The sequence below is a fragment of the Metarhizium robertsii genome, assembly GCF_000187425.2.
Source record: "Metarhizium robertsii ARSEF 23 chromosome Unknown MAA_Scf_4, whole genome shotgun sequence".
Taxonomy (NCBI): Eukaryota; Fungi; Ascomycota; class Sordariomycetes; order Hypocreales; family Clavicipitaceae; genus Metarhizium; species Metarhizium robertsii.
In genome coordinates, this window is record NW_011942182.1 from 3,106,403 (window position 1) to 3,125,388 (window position 18,986).

The 18,986-nt window shown below is 51.7% G+C and overlaps 5 protein-coding genes across 5 annotated transcripts; 2 read left to right on the top strand and 3 right to left on the bottom strand.

Annotated features, from left to right (window-relative positions):
* Positions 1 to 1,474: 1,474 nt before the first annotated feature.
* Positions 1,475 to 2,996, top strand: MAA_03059 (meiotically up-regulated 65 protein; the record flags this gene model as incomplete). Its single annotated transcript, XM_007821057.2, has 3 exons — positions 1,475 to 1,826; positions 1,889 to 2,062; positions 2,122 to 2,996. The coding sequence occupies 3 exons, from the start codon at positions 1,475 to 1,477 to the stop codon at positions 2,994 to 2,996; spliced, it is 1,401 nt and encodes a 466-aa protein (XP_007819248.2).
* Positions 2,997 to 3,937: 941 nt separating this feature from the next.
* Positions 3,938 to 5,788, bottom strand: MAA_03060 (het domain containing protein; the record flags this gene model as incomplete). The annotated part of the gene is made up of 1 exon (XM_007821058.1): positions 3,938 to 5,788. The coding sequence occupies one exon, from the start codon at positions 5,786 to 5,788 to the stop codon at positions 3,938 to 3,940; it is 1,851 nt and encodes a 616-aa protein (XP_007819249.1).
* Positions 5,789 to 6,270: 482 nt separating this feature from the next.
* On the top strand, positions 6,271 to 8,608 carry MAA_03061 (pentatricopeptide repeat domain-containing protein; the record flags this gene model as incomplete). The annotated part of the gene is made up of 2 exons (XM_007821059.2): positions 6,271 to 6,384; positions 6,464 to 8,608. 2 exons carry the CDS (start codon positions 6,271 to 6,273, stop codon positions 8,606 to 8,608), a joined length of 2,259 nt encoding a protein of 752 aa, XP_007819250.2.
* Positions 8,609 to 9,403: 795 nt separating this feature from the next.
* MAA_03062 (adenylate cyclase) lies at positions 9,404 to 11,886 on the bottom strand (the record flags this gene model as incomplete). The annotated part of the gene is made up of 7 exons (XM_007821060.2): positions 9,404 to 9,861; positions 9,985 to 10,245; positions 10,317 to 10,523; positions 10,625 to 10,709; positions 10,843 to 10,916; positions 11,091 to 11,400; positions 11,851 to 11,886. The coding sequence occupies 7 exons, from the start codon at positions 11,884 to 11,886 to the stop codon at positions 9,404 to 9,406; spliced, it is 1,431 nt and encodes a 476-aa protein (XP_007819251.2).
* A 3,686-nt stretch (positions 11,887 to 15,572) lies between these two features.
* On the bottom strand, positions 15,573 to 18,224 carry MAA_03063 (Cadherin-like protein; the record flags this gene model as incomplete). Its single annotated transcript, XM_007821061.1, has 1 exon — positions 15,573 to 18,224. One exon carries the CDS (start codon positions 18,222 to 18,224, stop codon positions 15,573 to 15,575), a length of 2,652 nt encoding a protein of 883 aa, XP_007819252.1.
* Between the last annotated feature and the right edge of the window lie 762 nt (positions 18,225 to 18,986).

Consider the following 18,986-nt stretch of genomic DNA (forward strand, 5'->3'; position numbering starts at 1 on the left):
AGGACACAGCAAGACAACAAGGCCTGGGGAATATGGATCGGCGTACCGAGTAGGACGATGACATAGCTTATGAGGCAAGACGCCTACAGATCCGTGTGCGAAGGTGCAGCTTCTGTAGCGGACCGGGATGTAGGCTAATAAGAAGCTAATTATTAATAAATACTTATTTTTTTTTAATAAAATATATAAAAATATTATAAGAAAATAAATCTGCTATATAATCTGCACCTTTGCACACTTGATACATATTAATATAACCAGACCAGTCTTGCATGTGCCGCTAGGCAGGCCCCGTTGTGCCGTGAGAGGTTTATGTCGCCGCTGCACGGCCCCAAGGTGCTGAATAAATGCTCTAATGCCTCTTCTTTCGCGCTTGAATGAAACGGCAGCATCTGACCTCAGCCGCCCAAGTCCTTACATCATGGCGACATCCGTCTTTGCCCACCAGTTGCCGGCGGCCTTGCTCCTTACCATCGGCCCACAGTGGTGGTGACCTGCATCTTGGATTTTTGGAGCACGCTTCGACATGGATGAGCCGCGCAATCCCTGCTCAATGGTACTATCCTTTGCTGGCGGTGTTCCCGAAAATGGCTACTGACTGGAACTAATAATAATGGCCTTGCAGAGCTGTGCATGCATCATCAGTCCATAATGACCATGAATTTGTCGTGATGCTTCCGTGCCCTTTTTTGTCCTTAATCCAGACTGCTCCTGCCGTTTTCTTTCATCACTCTGCATTCAGACTCGTAGTCCCACCTGCCAACAAACATTGAAACAATAATCTTCACATCTCCACTTTCAAGCTTAATGGAGCTATTTTTGCTTGTTTGCGCGCCAAGCTCCATGTCTTTTTGATCCGACCATCTTTCACGTCAAGGATACGGAGTAGACTGTGGCTCAGCAAGCTGGAAACCCGCAGTGCTTGGTCTTTGGTTTTGGCTCGCGAACCCAGGCCACCGTTGCTCCGTTGCATTTTAGCTTTCCTGCTTCCTGCTCTCAAACGCTTTCAATCTCCTCCCGCTTCACTTTCTTTCTTCCCTTTCTTTTCCCTTCTCTTACCTCTTTGTTTCCCTTCTCTACTGCTGGGCTGACATCAATCCAACACCGTTTGCTCATTGTTCCTTCACGCCGCAGTCTTATTTTTCAAGTCTTTAACCTCTTCTCCCTTTCCTTGGGATTTCTGTGCGACGATTTTGGCCGACGCTGAAGACATTCGACGACGCAAGCCCTTGCCACTGGCAATCGTACCAAGTACTCCACTGACGCAATCCGAACACGGCGGCGGCATCTCTTTGCGTTTGTTCAACCAGTACGGACGAGCCCTTACACAACAGTGGGCGGCGCCACACCTTCACTCGTACCCAGCCGAACAACTGTCCAGCCTCATACTTTCGTCATATCCGTACCCAAGGATTTGGTAGGCGCTTCACCAGCGTACACTTAGATCCGTCATGCTCGCAACCTTGGATGCGCAATGGTGAAAGTTCGGAGCTCTCGCCGTGTCGCGGGTCTGAAACCAGGCGATTACGACCACGAGATTGGCCTGGTCAACCATGATGGGGTGGATGACGATTCACACACCGTGCTGACATCGGATGTTGATACTCGTAGGGGCTCAACAACATCTCGATTGATATCGCTAGCGGGTGATAGCGGACAAGAAGATGAGGCAACCCGGGCTGAAGGTAGCCAGGCAAACAAAAACCGCATCCATGACCAGCAAAATAGTGTAGTGGTGGTGGATGTGTCGGAGGAGAGTGACAATCGACTCCGTCCTGAGGATTCTCTTCCTCAGCCGTCCACCCAGCCATCAATTGAGGTCCATGGTAAATATCTCTCTCGACATAACGGACTCCAACCACCGGGGACTAACCATCTACCTACGCAGCTGCGACACCAGACATATTCCACGATCCCACGCATCGAATCATGCCCAAGCAGCCACGCGAAACTCGGGAAGTTGCTATTGACGTCATGTACGAGAATGAAAGAGGGGGTTTTATGTGTGGTATAGCACTATTTTCATCTAAAGCTCTCGGTGGCCTTGATCCGCCTGCATGGAGTAAGTTGCCTTTTGGCCACATGCCAATCCTGAAGCCGGAAATACTGACCGCAGAAAAGCCAATGCTTACCATAAACCGTCACTAACCAACATTTACAACGCGGTGGTTCCAGATCCCTCATGGGAGTGGATTTGGTCAGAGTGGCGAATAAACTATGAAGAAGGCGTGGACGAGGGCGGCTGGGAATACTCCTTTGCGTTTTCAAAAATGTTCTCCTGGCACGAACCAAGTTGGTGGAACTCGTTCGTTAGAAGGAGAGTTTGGATCCGGAAAAGGGCAAGGAGAAGATCTGCAGATTTGAATTCCTCCGGCAACCTGCTCAACTCCGACTACTTCACCATTCGACCCGCGTCTTCCCGCAGCACCAATCGGCGATCTGTGGCGAGCGTGGCCAGCAGCCGTGTTCCCAGCAAGTCCAGCCTAACACGCACATCTATCAAGGAGGTAGAAGAGGCCCAGGAGATTGAGAATATAGAAACGTTACTATCGGTTCTGCGGTCATCGAGAATTGATCGTGAGAAGAGAGAGGCCGTCGAAAATTACCTTGATCATGCAATGGACCTCAGCCAACTTCAAGACGAGATGCACGAAATCATGTCGATTTTCGTTTTTCAAGCATCACGGCGACAGCTTCTGACCCATTTGATGCGTAAATACGATGACACGGCACGCAAGCTGGAAGAAAACGACAACAAGGACAACAAAAATCTCCAGGAGCGGAAGAAAGCGCTCGAGGCCGCCGTCAAACATGCAGACGAGGAGGTTAGCAAACTGGCCTACTGGAGTGACGTCAAAAAGATGGCCGAGAGAGGGGAGCTGAGGTTGTCGCTCGATGAAGATCAGGGTTGGTATGAGGCACGTCCTGGTTTGGATCGAAGCGGGCCAAATGCACCGAATATGGGCGAGTTGCCAGGATCCGGAAGATCCCATTGAAGGGGGGTTACATCATATCATACTCTTATCCCCCATCCTATCTCTTTGTGGATAGATTATTTTGTATACTTAATACCCTCATCGTCGATAGTTTCTTTTTCTGCTATTTTTCTAAAATGGGATCCGGGCCAAAGGGCATTCCCGTGCTGACGGCTCTTTGCAGGACTGGGAGGCAGAGGGAGTCTGGAGTTTTCACCGTCACATCCGTTTCTGGGGTTGAGCATCGCATACGACGAACCGCATCATGTTGAAACCGCAGGTGTTGAGGATACTGCAATACTCAAAGTGTATGAAATACAAAAGACTAATAAAATTCATGCTCTACATTTTGACAGTATGCTTCATGGACAAAGATGCTGTCACTTCACGGACGCAAGTGCCAACTGGTTGACATGGTTGGTCCATGTGCTAAAGGCGGCTCTCGATTTTGATAATTGGCAGCTGCACCACTTCAATGTAGTATCATAAAATGGTGAGATTTACAGTTTTACGGATTGTGTCTACTGGCAGATGTGGCAGTTTTATATCGTGCATACTGCTCTGGTATGTAAACTTGATCTCGAAAATCATACATTTCGTTCAAGAATTGATTACTTGGGAAGTGCTATGTGGCCTTTTAAATCGCAAGAAATCCCTGGATGTCACGAATATCAAAGGGTCAGGGCCATGGTCAAATTCTTACCTGCGGCTTGGTAACTACGTTGCAGCCGGGGCAATGACAGTGCTCATTTCTGCCCGTCTCCCGAGCCATTTTGTCTTGTTTCTCGTTTTTCATGGTTACGGGCGCGGCGTAATCAACCGGTGGCAAAGGCCTTTCTCCGCGGCTGTGTCTGGCCCGGTGTCTCATAGCTACTCGGGTATTTGGCCAGTATGCTCTGACCAACTAACTGCTCGAGGCGTCAACACTAGATTCACTGACGTACTTGGATGTAAATCGAGAGCTAGATGATGCAAAATGTGCGTTCTTCAAACCCCCTGCTCTTTTCAAATACCTGGCCATCCATGAACCCGTGGACGTAGCATGGGCCCACGAATAGGAAGTCACTGTTTGCTTCATTTGCACCTCCATCTCCGGATGGGACGGGCCTCAGAACAACCGGTACCTTTGCGCCCTTTAGCACCGTGATCCAGTCGCCGTCTTGGGCTCCGTGCGGAAGCCTGCAGTAGATCCCGCCCTTGGTCACGGCAAAATCCCACGTATACCACTCAAACACGGCGTCTTGGACTCTAAAGTCGATGTCGATGTCTCTGTTGCTATCTAGAGGCGTGGTGATCCATTTGGTGAACCGCGGCGCCAGCTCCTCGATGTCGGCGCTCGTGAGGCGAGCCATTGGGTAGCGTTTCACGTCCATCATCATGGTGCGCCAGAAGGCTTCAAACGAGGCTGGGAAGTTAGGGACGTCGCAGGCACTCGCATCCGGGTGGTTTGTCTTGAGAAACGAGGACAGCGAGGAGTTGCCGTTGCGGATTGCCGCCAGGATGAGGTCGTCTGGCATCCATTGCAGGCAGTGGTTCGCGCCAGGGGGATAGGGCACGGCGTGCTGGTTTTGCTGACTACATCTCGAGACATGGGATAGGGTATCGATTTCGTAGCCCGCGAGCTGCAGCGTGCCCTCTGAGACGGCGAGCGGCAAGTCCACCTCGGCGCCGCCAGCGTTGAAGATGGACCTCTGCGCGAAGAGTATGCTCGTTTGGCCGGGGCTGGCAAAGTCTATGGTCCACGATGGCAGGTCGCTGCTGCGACTGTCGTTGCCGTAAAGCTGCCAGGCGGACTGGCACAAGAGGTCAAGGTTCCGATCGTGCTCCATTAGCCTTTTCATGCAGTCGATGTAGATGGCCCTTGTGGAGAGGCTGTAGTCTACTTTGATGTCGAGTTTATTCGACGTGAGACTTAGGAGGGCGTATATCTTATCCCGTGGATCAGTGGCATCGGTGTACCGAAATCGGGAGAGGACATCCAACATTGATGATGGCTCGTTGGCCTGGACCGCGTCCCTCACCACTCTTCGCTGGTGGCACATGATTTGCGGGTAGGCAATCGCTCCGCTTGCCCAGGACCGGATGCTCATGTCGTGGCTGAAGGGGCCGTGAAAGGCGTCGGGGACACCGTATCTCTCGATATAGACGTCCACGTCGAGGAAATCCTCCACCACCGTCCACGGCAGCGTCGCATGCCCTGCCACGAGAAGAAGGCTGGATGCAAAGGCTACCTCCTGAACGATCCAGACCCGTCTCCATACGGCCGGCGTTGCAAAGAGATGGCGTAGGTTCTCCTGCATGCGCTCCAGCGTCTGCGTCTGCTCGTCGCTCAGGTCTAGCCATCTCTGGCGCAGCTCGTCCTCCAGGCGAAATAGGGAGCCGAAGTGAGCCATGGAGGATGCTGCGTCTTGCAGCATTTTGGCATCCTCGCCGAGCCAGAGGAGGTCGGTGGCGCATCGTTGGTAGACCTGGCTCATGTAGCCTATGTGGTTGCTCTTCTCTGCGTGGTTCGCCTGGTCGATGCAGATGGCGTCGGCCCAGATTTGGCGTGGCCTGTCTGGTAGGCGGAGGTGGCGGAGGGCAGTCTCCAGGTTTCTAGTTGCGTTGAACATGCCGCGGCCGACCTGAATTGGCCGCGTTTCTGTGGTTTGGCCCCAGACATAGGACAAGGCTTCAAAGGACGGGTGGTTGTGAAGCTCGACGTTGTGCAGCTCGCACTTGATGGGGCTCGAAAAGTCCGAGGATGGTTGCAGTGTTATGAGACGGAATCCGCTGTCTGGTTTGAGCGGCTTGTACTCTACGTCGGGCTGCATTTTTATTATGAGTATTAGGCAGATGGCATTGGTGGTGAAATGGTCAGGCTTTGCTCATTGGAACCCCAACAATCAATCACCTGACGCATTTACCAGGATAATGGAAAACACCAACCCTAACCCTATAACTCCCCCTTTGTCATGTCGGCAATTGGAGCATAGTTAGAGTTATGGTGTAGTGATCACCAAATTCCACAACGCAGTAGAACGGTGTCAACTACACAATGCTGTCTTTTAATCCAATTTTATAGCCTTGATTTAGACTTGATGTCAAAATCAAAATATCCATGGTCGTTGGTCTTGCAGTATCACCACCACCTCTGTTGAGCTGCTCCGTCACAGAAGCCTGGCACGTGACGTGGTGGACCCTTGCAAACCCGGTTTAGAGAGCTCTCCATGTTTTCTCTACGTCTCCAAATCACCAGACTATTTACCACCATGCGGCACGCCTCATGACCAATGTCCTTGGGGATCAAGTCAATATGGCGGACTGGGTCCCGGTGCATCGGTTCACCTGGAGCGTTTCCCATTTGGAAATGCGGCCTGCCCTCCAGGAGATCTCTGCTGTCAGCATCTTTCTCAACAAGTCGCCGACAGTACGTGGCTGAGCAGGACAAGGACAAGACTGGGAATTTAGCGACCCTTGCTTCCCAAGCTCTGCCTACCACATTTGAGATCGAACAGTCGATCAAAACACGTGGTGAGGTGATGGAGTCGAATCGTGCGAGAAACGCCTTCATGAGAGGTGCTTTCAGGGACCAATCACCACAAATACAGGTTGCCGTGGACAAGAAACGAAACTCACCTTATGTGCCAACTGCTCGCGACTATCCGTCCGTGGCAGCAACCCGAGCAAGTAAGGGCTTCACACGCAAGATGGCTCGTGTTCAAGTGGGATTCGATATGATCTGGGAGCACTTTGGCAGAAAGGTACCTGACTGGAGCGAGACATTCAACTTGCTCAAACGAATGACGCCGAAACGAAGCGAGACTCCGAACATGGTGGCTGTAAGAGTAGTGCTACCCTCATCGTGGGATATGTCTGTGGGAAACAAGCGGATCGAGTTCTTGGATGCGACAACGGGCCTGGCCACCAAGCTGCGAATGTCTGCAGATCACCAGAATCCGTCAGCTGTTGTCTTGAGAGGCGAAAGCGCCGTCTTGGCGAAAGCAGCAGACGAATTGATCAGGGCTTGTCCAGATGTAGAAATATTTAAGCTGGGGGATGTAGCTACGGTGGACTACAAAGCCAAACAGCTATGGCCGGCGATTGAGGGCGCCCAAGATGTAGGGTCGTCAGTCCCACCGAGCAACAGGGACAATATATGGGTGCATAGGGAACTGCAGACATATTGGATTGACCTCCCGTACGAGCAGACGCCGAAGCCAAGGCGGTGGACCAAGGAATCATTCGAGACGTACATTACGGCTCTTGTGTGTGGGCGACTACGGCCGCATTTGGCCATGAAGTACTACAGACAACCCCGAGAAAATGGCAAACTCATTGACACAGAAGGCATTCGGATTGGACTTATTTTAAAGGCGTTCGAGGACCCGGCAGCAAGAGAGTGCATCACCACGTCCGTTTTGAAAATGGCGATAGGATTCATGGCCCACAAAGGGGGCCACCGTGCATCCGCAGATCGACTCTTCACGCTCGCTGAGGGATGGGGCCTGCCCATGGACACCGAGCTCTTCAATGTCATTCTTGGCGGATACGTCGCCAAGCAAGACGTCGCCTTCTTTCACAAGCTCCTGCAAAAGATGGAAGAGCGATACTTCTACCCCAATGCCAGAACCTGGCTCCATTTTCTCAAGCTCATCCAGCGAGACGATGAGAGACGACAGGTTATAGCCGCCATGTACGAGAATGGTCTGTTCGAAGACCCCTCCACGCGAAGAGGAATCGCTGAAACTATGGCTAGCAACGACTCGTTCGCGGCCTTCAAGGCCGGTAAAAGCCTAGACGTCTTCCTTGCCGACCAGGCCATGCGCTACGGAGAAGATTGGTACACACTCGAAGCAGTAAACCGCATCCTTGAAGAATTCTTCTGGTTTCACGACCGTTCGCATCCCGATTTCTCAGCCTTCAAATCCCTCCTGGACCGCTACACCTCCAATGGCCACCAGATAGGTATCAGAAGCACGTCCAACGTCATCATCAAATCCTGTATCAGCAGAGGGGACTGGTCTACTGCCCAATGGGCCCTTTCCCGCATGCTGCAGCACGGACGGGAGCCCAACTCCCAGACGTACACTTCTCTCGTGTCGCTAGCGTTGTCCTCCAGGGCATACTCTTCTCTCGGGGTGCTCTTCTTCTACGGCGTTCTCTACCGGAAGCTACGAAAGGGTCCACGGAGGGTCATGCAGGGCGTCATGCTCAAGCGACTTCTGGACGGCTTTCCCGTCAAGATATTTTCCAACAAGATGGGCCGACTGTTGACAGAGAAGAAGGTAGCAAACGACCACGCAATAGTTGCGGGCGCCGAATGGGCCATCCTACACTCGTGTAGGAGCTACAAACCCGTCAAGTCCCTCGCCGCAGCGCTGGACACGACGTGGCGAACCATGGACCAACCCCTTTTGCGAACGGCCCTCGCTGCCGATCCGGAAGCAAGTGCAGAACAAGTCCTCTCGCATGATTACGCGGTCAAAATGCGAGATGAGTCTGGCCAACAGCCCCCCATCATAGTCCATCTAGACACGGCGTTTGATCCGGAGACAATGCTTCGAGACTCAAACCCTGAAAATAAGCCGCGGCCGCAGCATGTTCCTACACACGCAAGGTCTGATATCAAGGATGAATTGAACGGAGAATAGAGAACAGCCGAAAGCTTTAATTATTGAAGAAATTCGTGTACGATATACAAACAGGTGTTTTGATACCCACTCCAGCATTATAGATGGACAGTGCAAGCTTTTCATTTAGGGGGACGTCTTTTATCGTTTGCTGCTAGTGACTAGCACTACTGCGTATGGGATATATAGAGATCTTAAAAAGCTGTATAATAGAAGCCCCAATCAAACCGTGCAAGAATTTTGGATTCCTTTACTACCCTCGCCAAAACGCCCGTGCTCTGGTCGATACGGCGGTTCTGATGACAAGTCATGTGAAGTGACGAGACAAACAAAAGCTGACAAGGTTGTGAACAGCACGAGAAGACAATGGAGAGAAAGTTGTGAAATGGTAGTTCTGTCGTGTCTTTGTCTGTCTCGCCTGCAGCTCCTGTCTGTCTGTCATCCATTTCACGCATCCGACAACGGGTAATACACTGAGCCGTAATGACGACGAACATTACTTCCGTGGAGGGAGCAAAAGAAACATCAAACAAATGTCTAATCGTCCAACCGGTTGGTCAATTCGGAGGAATGCAACCCACATACACACACCCTTTCGCCCACGCCCCTATCCTTCCATTTCCTTCACACAAAGGCGCGCGTGAAAAGAACTAGACTTCGAGAAAAAGAAGAGAGAAAAAATGAGACTTCGTGTGAATAAGACATATCAAAAAGCAAGCCAGCCCAAGCGAGACCCATTTGTGTGTATTGTTTGTGCTTTCACTTCCCCGACACCCATCCTCTGATGTCTACCCCAATTGAATGCGAAAGGACGACCTATTCCTTCTTACTCTCGCCGGAGGTCGATTCGTACTTGGCTTCCTTCTTACTCTCGTCAGAGGTCGATTTGGGCTTGGCTTCCTTCTTCTCATCCTGCTGCTCGGATACAGCCGCTGAAGCCTTGACGATTTCTTTACCAGACTTTGACTGGGTTTCTGGTTCTTGTTTCGATTCGGCGGCTGCGGCGTCAGCGGTGGAGGTCGGGGCGTTTTCTTTATCTTTTGACGTCGAGTTATTCTTAGACACTTGACTCTCGAGGTCTTTGTCTTCGTCGGCGTTATCGAACAATTCGGTATCATCTGAATCGGTGAGAACCTCTGTGCCATCGCCGAGAAAGATTATTCGGCCTCGGTACCCACCAACGCCGAAGCTTTTGCCCTTGTTCTCTGCATCCATCTCATAGCCACTGTCACTATCTTCGTAGTTGTGGTGGACCCCAGGACCACGGAACTCGGCTAACACGAGTAAAAAGAACATTTGTCAGCTTAAGCTTTTGATGAGGCCAATGGTATACACCAAGTCCACTCAGGGGCCGGTCTATTTTTGTATACTCGTGAATTGGGGAGGGTTATGCGCACCATATTCTGGGGGGGCGCAAGGGCCGTCTCCGTTTGCGACGCGCTTGGCGATCTCCTCGTACCATTGCTCCTTGGTCTTGCCATTGAGAAACCCGATAATGGACATGGTCATGTTATCGCAGCCGACACCGCCCGTTTCCGAGTTTGAAGCCAGGCAATTGTCCATCATGTTCTCGCAGATCTTATCCAGATCCTGCTTCGCGGCGATGCCACGTCTGACAAACTCGACAACAGCCTGCGAAGATTGGCAATCCCAGATACCTAGGATACTTTGTCAATGCTAATTTCCTTTGGACCATAGAGGCGCCACTCCCAACGTGCTTGTGACTTACCATCGCAAGCAAGGACCAAAAATTCGTCTTCGTCCGTGAGCTCGTGTTCTTCGACGTCCGGGAATGCGGTAACAATTTGCTGCTCCGGAGGCAGCTCGGCGCTCTTCTTGAATTCAAAGTCACCAATGGCGCGTGACAAAGCCAGGTTGCCGTTGACACGCCCAAAGTCGACGAAGCCACCGGCGGCCGTGATTCGGTTCTTTTCGTCTAAATGAGAAAAAAGGTGGAAGTCAGACACCAGTACATCTCCGTCTATAGGGTAAATGCCGCGGTAGGACACTCAGAAGTAAAGGTGGTGTTAAACGAACTCTCAAGTTGAGGCTTGTGGTCCTGAGACATGGGCTTTGCCCGGCCTTTGATACCCAACACACCTCGTGAATCACCAGCGTTGGCCTGCGGAATGTTGGGTTAGCAAAAATACGGGGGTTTTCAATTTTTCAATTTTTTTAAAATTTGTTTCGTAGAGAGGGAGGCTAGTCGATTGCACGAAATTCGCCTGGCCTGGATAGCGGCTGTTTTGACGTACAACGTAGAGCTTGTTGCCTGCAATCAGACTGACACAAGCAGTGCAGCCAGAGACTTCATCTTCATATTTGGGGTCTGTTATCGCGAGGCAATGTTAGCGTTGGTAGGATATGGTGACGCAGGCGTGTTACCGGAGGCTAAGGTTTGCTAGGAGGGAGTGGAAAAAAGCAAGATAACAAATTGGAGAGCGTGTTATGTAGCATCGGATCAGAGCAAAGGGTCAATGTTGTATCATTGCAAGCCGCATACCGTTGAGGATGGCTCGGTCGGTGGCGAGGAAACCGTCCTTCAGTCCCTGCGCATAATCGCCAGCCTTGAAAGTATCCTGCTTAAGAATAATATTATGAATATTTTCGCCCGCAAACAACGCTACCGTACTACCGCCATGACCGTCGAAAACGCCGAAAAAGGAGAGTTTGGGAGAGTGAATCTTGGGGTCGAGGTCGGTGCCGGCGGCGAGATCCAGCACGGTGGTATGTGAGTCCTCCATGCTGATACGCCAGCCCTGCATAGCGGAGACACCGTAGACGAGTCTGTCATCCTCGCCCTTGTCGGAAGTCTGCGAAGGGCCGCACAGGGCCACAAATTAGCAACATGTACCGGAGTGATATGTATATATATATAGAGAGAGAAAGAGAGCATGTTTTTGCGGGCAAGCAAAAGGGGCAGCGGGGTGATGATCGTTCAGGACATGCGACAACGCGATGCCCCTCCAAGGTTGATTGGAGTGAGGGACACAGGACTTGGTGGGGGGGTGAGTTGCGAGCTGCGTGAATGCAGTGATGGATCCCTAGGCTCGCCGCGGAAGACGTGATAAGGACTGAAGGGGACACCGGAAAATGGCTGCTGAGGCCGTGACCAGAGAGGATCGCATGGCATTTCGCGGGAATCGCAAGCAGGATGCGAGTGTGCGAGTATGCTTGGACATGTAGACGTAGAGGCAATCCGGGGATATTTCGAGGCATTCGAGGGTATTTGGTATTTCGCACGGCAACGGCGAGGAACGAACCTTTTCGACGACGGGCTCCGAGAGCGTTTGACCCATGGCTGCAGAGTGCGGGCAGCAGCGTAGGAGCTACTGCAAAGGTGTCCGGGAATTGGAAGACAAGGACAGGAAAAGAAGAGAAAAAGAGGTCGTCGTCAGAGGGGAGCAGACAAGGCAAATCGGCTCTCCGGAGACGAGACCAGGGGGCAGACGAGGGGCAGATATGGGGGAGGTTGTGAAGCAGAAATCGAAATGGGACGTGGTGGTGTGCCTTTTTTCGGTGGTGTGCCTCTGGTGTCCAGATGTCTCAGCCCGCCTGGCTGGCCACAGCACTTGGACTTTAATGGCCAGCGCTGAACACCCGCGCCGCAGTCGCCAGGTCGCCAGGTCACGCCGTCAGCTGCTGCGCAAAAATGGGAAATAAGATTTGAACTCTGCACCTACTCCGTCCAGAGCGGGCAGAGCGGGGTACCACGACTTGGACCTGGGTGCCTCCTGCCGTCACTGCCATGATGCCCGGTGCCCAATAATGCTCAATACTCAATACTCAAGACTTCAAGCTCCGTTGACCGTCCCTCGTGCTCCATGCTCCTTACAACGCCCCGTCTTGGCTTCAATGGCCAAGCTTTCTCTTCCTCTCGTCCCTCGGCAGCTCTTGACGGCCTGTGTCGTGTCTCGAACCCCAGTCTCTGCCGTCATCGTCATCCACACACGGTCCCTCAGAACCAGCCAACTGTTCGCCACTCTTCCACGCTTCCCGAAACACTCTGCTTCCAACACCACAACACAACCCACAAGGCTAGCCATCTCAAGACCCGACTGCCGAATCAGCGAGGTTGGCCCTTGCGTCAAAGCACGAGGCTGTGGATAGTTTGCCCATTTGGGCCCAGACTCGGCTCCCCTGGTTTGCTACCAATCTGGGGCCAAGCCAGCAACCCAGATTGTGCGCATCTGCTGTGTGGGTGGTATTGTGTTGCGTATTGCAGGAAAAATTTTTACTGTGGCTGATGGTCGCGTGTCCTCGTCGCTCCCTCCAGTTAACCAAGGCCGAGTCTAACAGCGCCGCCTCGCCCTTCGCGATGTTCTACTAACTATTGTTTGGGGGAGGAAACACTGCGTTTCACAGGGAAATGCCAAGACACACCACGATGACCACAATGCGCCCATGGTTCCTGTCGTCGACCTTGGTCCAACGCGAAGACCAGGTGGAAGGTGGAATCAATGAGGGGCAACCTGGCACCGGACCCTAGAGCACCACATCGGGATAATCTGGACGGAGCGCCGTCATCATTGCACGCTTGCGTTTATGGTCAAGCTAGCTCTCTCCAAGGCCCATCACCGAACCAGACTGCGACTCAAACTCATATCTCAAGATATCTAGCTCCACTAAGAAATAGTATAAAAAGCTACCTACTAGGTAGGTACTTTTATTATAGCTAAAAGCTACTCCGTATACTGCAAGGCTTTGTAAGGCATAGAAGCTTACCTTGTTCCTAAAGAGGCACCCTCAAAAGATCTCGTAGAAAAATGGGGTCGTTTCAACAAAACGCACCTTCACATCCCTTTGGGTGTTCGAAGGTGCCGATTTTATACCGAACAAGGATATTAACCAATGAAAAATCTTAATATAAGAGATACATTAATATACTAGGAGATTATATAGAGATATAAGTACCGTTTATCTTTATATATACAAAAAGATATATATTTATACGCACAAACCAGGTATCTACTAGGTATCTCAGACACGGCACCTTCGAACACCCAAAGGGATTCGGCCAATGTTTCCTCCATGACGCATCCGAGCTCAAACTTTCAGTAACAGGGTTGTTGGTGTCGTGGGTTGCGCAGGCGTTGTACCACCAGCCGCCTCACCCTGGGACAAGAACATGCAGAGTCGTCGTCTTCAACTCATAATACGTCTCGACTCTCGAGTCAAGTTGACGCCGAGCGTCATGGCAGTTATGTACACCCTACTATTCCATGTCAAGCTTTGTCAGTGCGCACCCGCAGATTCGGTCGCTACCGAGAGCATCGATGCATGGCTTGGTGCTGCAACTGTGGCCTGCGTCTTTTAATTACCTAATTACTCCGTACATTGTGGATGTGAGTTGCATTGATACTTACGTGTATGTACTCCGTACACCCAGCAAAATACTTGCCATCATTCAGCGCAGAGAAAAATTGGCTTGGAAAGACTTGCTCTATGGGCAAAGGGAGGGGCGCCACATTGACAACCTTATCTGGCAATATGTGTCTGGTATGATATTGTTGAGCCGCACAACGGTTTAGTGATACTATACAAGGTCACTGATATGCTGCCACGTCCGCACCACCACCTGTCTCGTCCGTTGAGCTCACATTAACTCCATTTGCGGTCACGGTCTTCAATATACTTTCAGGACCGTGCAATTCACAGCCAAACATTGAAAATTGCTGTATGGTTGGTCGTTGATGTCCTCATACGGCTTTCCAACAAGCTTGTCGCATATCGGATACGATAGCCAGTCCGTCACAAAATCTTCCCAGAACCAGCCGCCCATTCAACGTTCCTTTAGCCCCCCGGCCAGCGTTGCCATCAACATTGAAGTGTCAGGGTCGCGGCTATGCAGCCTACATCCGCCACAATTGCCGGCATATTTGGCCGCACGAGCTACCCCTGTTGTAGGTCTTCTTCATGCGTCATTGGCACAGCCATCTCGAGATGCAGATATCCTTCAGCTGGTGGTTGCTCTATCACAGACGCTTCGCATACTACCAATGTATCGTCCCTCGCCCAGGCCATCCTATTCAGCCTCATGACACTTGCCAACCCGTTTCCCACCAAGCTACGTTTCATCAGCCATGTTTCCCAAGTGGCTCTCGGCGCTGCGTTGGGTGGCTAGGTTGGGCTGAAATTTCTTTTTGCATGTCTCAACAATCCGTTCCTCAGGGTCCCTTTGGTATGGCCCGCAGCCGGCCCGAGAAAGCAGGGAAATCGAAGAGATTGAGAAAAGCACTATCAATTACGCTGTGGGACCAGACAAGCCAGACTCATCTTTTCCGGCAGCTGGGTGAGATTGGCACGACCCTTGTGATATGTCCTGTTTTTGATATTGCTTTAACCCACGGAGTACTCTGTCCAGAGCCGTCTTCCACAAACCCATGGCATCAGGTACGGACGACTGTGCCGTTTGTTCGTCGTTGGGGTCCCACGTATCCCGCGTTCGTGTTCTAAAACCCCTTCGAGAAAATATCACATTTGTGCCGCTGCGCTTGCTAGAGAATCAATGACTCAAGTGGCACGCTACAGTATCCGAGTCACGAATTGTCCGCATGATTTGGCTACGCCATACCAGTCGCTTCGTTCACCAGTGACACCACGTCCACCTCCCGTATGAGACAACATGCACCAAACGCAAGGACGGCGTCACAGATGTTCCGAAAGGCGACGCCCTGGCACTGATTCCTCCTGGTTAGTCTGAACTGTAAAAGAGCATAAACTCGTTGGTTCCATGGTAGTCCTACTCTTTGCCATTCCGCATGGCATTGATTTCCCAGGTGTCCCTTGTTCTAGAAGCCGCCATAGGTCACAAGGTAGTAAGCAGCCCTCTTGACTGTTGCACCTGGCCAACTGGCACAATGTAGAATAACGGTCTCTATCCCTGTAGAGAATTGTATTAATACTTGTACACGTCAATTATGCTACTGGTATCGTTAATTCACGGAATATGCTAGTCTAAACCCTGCCCAATCATCTCCATTTTCTATAAGAATACTTTGAAGCTTCCGTCTGACATCTTGCCCGAGTGATCTCTTATCCACGGGGCTTCGTCAAGCCCCCTTCCGCCCGACATATGAGTTGCCTCGTCGCCCACACCGCTCATCTTGGAGAATCTGCTCATTGACGGAGCTGGTCGTCCTGAGGCCAGAGGTGACGGGACATCTCCCCACCTATTAGGCGATGCCAGCTCCGTGCTAGGTTCGTGGTCCGCTTGTTGAGCGGCTCCACGAGAGGTGCCCGGCCTGTCAGGGTGGACCGGACCATCGTCAACAATCTCTTTACCCGACCGCTCAGTCTTGGTCGGGCCGAGGCGGCCTACGATACGCCAGTTCTCAGAGGATGCGAAGGATGCTTCTGTAGTGACACTCTTGCCACCGTCTAGGGAGTCGGCTTCGTTCCAGGGCTGGGACGGCTTAACTGCCACGGCATCGGGTTTTCGTATCTCGGACATACTCCCCCCCGTCTCGCTTTTCGCGAGTGTCACCCAGTTTGGTTCTGAGCCTTCGACAATGGCTGTTGACCCGGTGGGCCACTTTCCCAGGGGAGCGGTGGTATACTGGTGGTCATCTTGGATGGGGAGGGCCGCCGAGCTGGATGTGATTGCTGACTGGTGGCCGAGGTAATGTTGTGAAAAGAGTGACATTGAGTCGTGTGACAACAAGGGAGTTGGTTGCAGACTAGGCAGTTCGTTGAGAGTTGGAAGGGTGATTTCCAGTCCTGTATCTCGCCTCGGCGTATAGTCAGCGCCGGGGAATATTTGACGGGTGGCCTCGGGGAACGTCACTTCGGATTGCGAGGATCTGTCGCTTTGGGCTATCCCGCCGGGGGCCCCGTCAATCGTAATCCACGACTGCCTCCCGTCTTCGCTGGTGACGTTGCTGACGCTGCGGATAGTTGTTGTTCGAGCGGCGTCCACCATGATACTTTGCGGCATCTCAGAAGTTGACAGTCCACCTAGTGTTTCTGAACTCCTTCTGTGAAAAGATATAGGTGAGCTTTCCTCTGCAAAGGCTGATTTGGCAGGCTTGAAAACTTCCGTTTCTGTATGCACAAATGCCCCCATTGCAGCGGCTTCTCGCATCGATGGGTCTGAGAAATCGGCTGGCATAGTGCTTTGCACCGGGGGAGAGATCCTTGAACGGTAATACTTGCTGCCCAGGTATCCTTGTCCAGAACGACGGCGACGAAAGTAGCACACCAAGACCATTAGAAGAACTGCGACGAATATCACAGGAATGACAGTTGCCAGTAGAATTTCTCCTGTACTCATATGTCCAGGCTGAGTTTGTCTATCGTCAGAGATATCGCTTCCGGTGGCCGTGGCTCTAGCCGTTGTCGTAGCAGTGGTAGATGAAACCGAAGTCATTGTCGTCGTCGTTCCATCAAGCGCAAGAAAGTACACTTGAACGACTTCCTTTTCGCTGAGGCTCGAACTCTTTGAAGATGCGTCTATGGCCAATTTAAAGCTCCCTGTTGATGTCTTCGGAACTTCACCCGAGAGCTTGAGCCCGTCAACCTTGAGCCAATCCTTCTTAGGGCTGGTGGACACTTTGAGGGCAATGTCGGCGGGATTTTTGAAGTGTTTGGTCAAGTCCAAGTCGAGTTTGCTCCCTGGTCTAATCTTCATATCTTCGACAGTAGAGACAAAGAGGCCAGTAGCCACGTTGATAACCACCAAAACATCCAAATTGTCCGAAAAATGGTCTTTGAAGGTAATGGTGAAGTTGGCTGCATGGTCGCCATCCTTGGGTGTGCCTTGAAGTCTCCCTGTCTTGTCATCGTACGACAACCAGCTTGGGATGTCCTTGGTGGTCACGGTCAGATCACCCGGAGATATCTGTTTTCCGTCAAGCTTGATACCAGTTTCCAAGCCATCGTAGCTGACCGCTGTGCCCCGCGTGGCATTCAGAGTGATAATCGGCTTATCGGTAGTAAGCTTATGACTGCCCACCACGATGGAAAATGTGAGTGACGAAGCCGAGAATCCAACAATATCGGAAGCAACGAGGCTGAAATCGAATGTCTGGGGCGGCTGAACCAGAGACTCAAAAGGAGGTGTTCGCCCGGTAAAAGATAGTGAATGCGCATCAAACTGGATCCATGCCGGCAATGGGCTACTATCTGCGGAAACCGCGTAGTAATTCAGCCCAGAACTGCTAAAGGTATTCTGATCAAACGTGAACTTGAATTTTGTCGCCGGATAGGATAAGATGGACGACGGCGCAGAGAAGTTGCCAAAGTTGACCATTTGATCCTCCAGAGGAATTCGAACTTCAGGAGCGGGTTGTCTAGAGATTACTATCGTCGCCTTCATAATTTTCGAGCCCTTATCGTCGGTCGCTATGATGTCAACGGTCTGGCCGACCACCTGTCCTGACGGGACATCTCCTTCTCTCGGCGTGCCGTATAAGCGCCTCCGTCCACTCTCGAGAGACAACCAGCTGGGATGATCGCCGAGCGAGTATGTGATTTTCGAGTCGGATTGGAAAGTATATTGCGAAAAGGAATAAGAAAAAAACTGGTCTATTCGCGCGGCTAGCGGCAGCTGTGCGTTAAAGGGGAATGATATCGTAGGCTCGCAGCTCACAAGCCAAGTGAGTGGCAGGACTGCCACAAAGGCCAGCAGCGAAGGCATGACGGCACGATATTTTGTGCGCAAAAAGAGGCACAGTACCGCAAAGCTAACAAGTAAGGCGTCATGAGGCCATATACAGAGCAAAGGATCAAGAACAAAAAGGCAAGATTCAATGAAGGCGAGGAGAGTAAAAGGAAGGACTTGAACAACGAACGGCGGATGAGATGGTGCGAAGCTACGATTTCATCCTAGAATAGCCATCTTCAAGAGGAATACTCGCCCCTTCATTCCATGGACAATCCAGTCGTGGAGTCATTGTGCGGGCTGGGAGACATGTGCATGGTGTCGCGCCGATAGGCTGCGGGCACATGCCCATTGCGACAAGAGGCGCATGTCTTGGAAGCAGAATCCTCACTGGGGTATATTCACAGGGAAGGGAGAGTAGATGCGAGAGGGCTGGTAATAGTGGGATGCGACATTCCAGAGCGTTTGGCTGGTGGACTAGGGAACGGGGACCATCGATCAACGGCCATGCGAGCCAGCTCAGGTCGACGGTGACGACTGACGGGGTCCAGCAGCAAGGGAGAAGTCGGCCGCATAATCGCATTGGCTATCGAATGCTATCAGTATCAACTTTGGCCAACGGGGTCGGAGACGGCGACGAAATTCAATTTTCAATAAAATATGCTTGTCGAGGCATGTGTTTGGGTTTCATCCGTGTGCTTCAATTGATATCGAATTTCACCGTCCCATCCGGAGCTCGGCCCGCATGATTAAACGCGCCGACGCGTAAATTGACTCCCGTGCTGCCAGTCGGGTGTC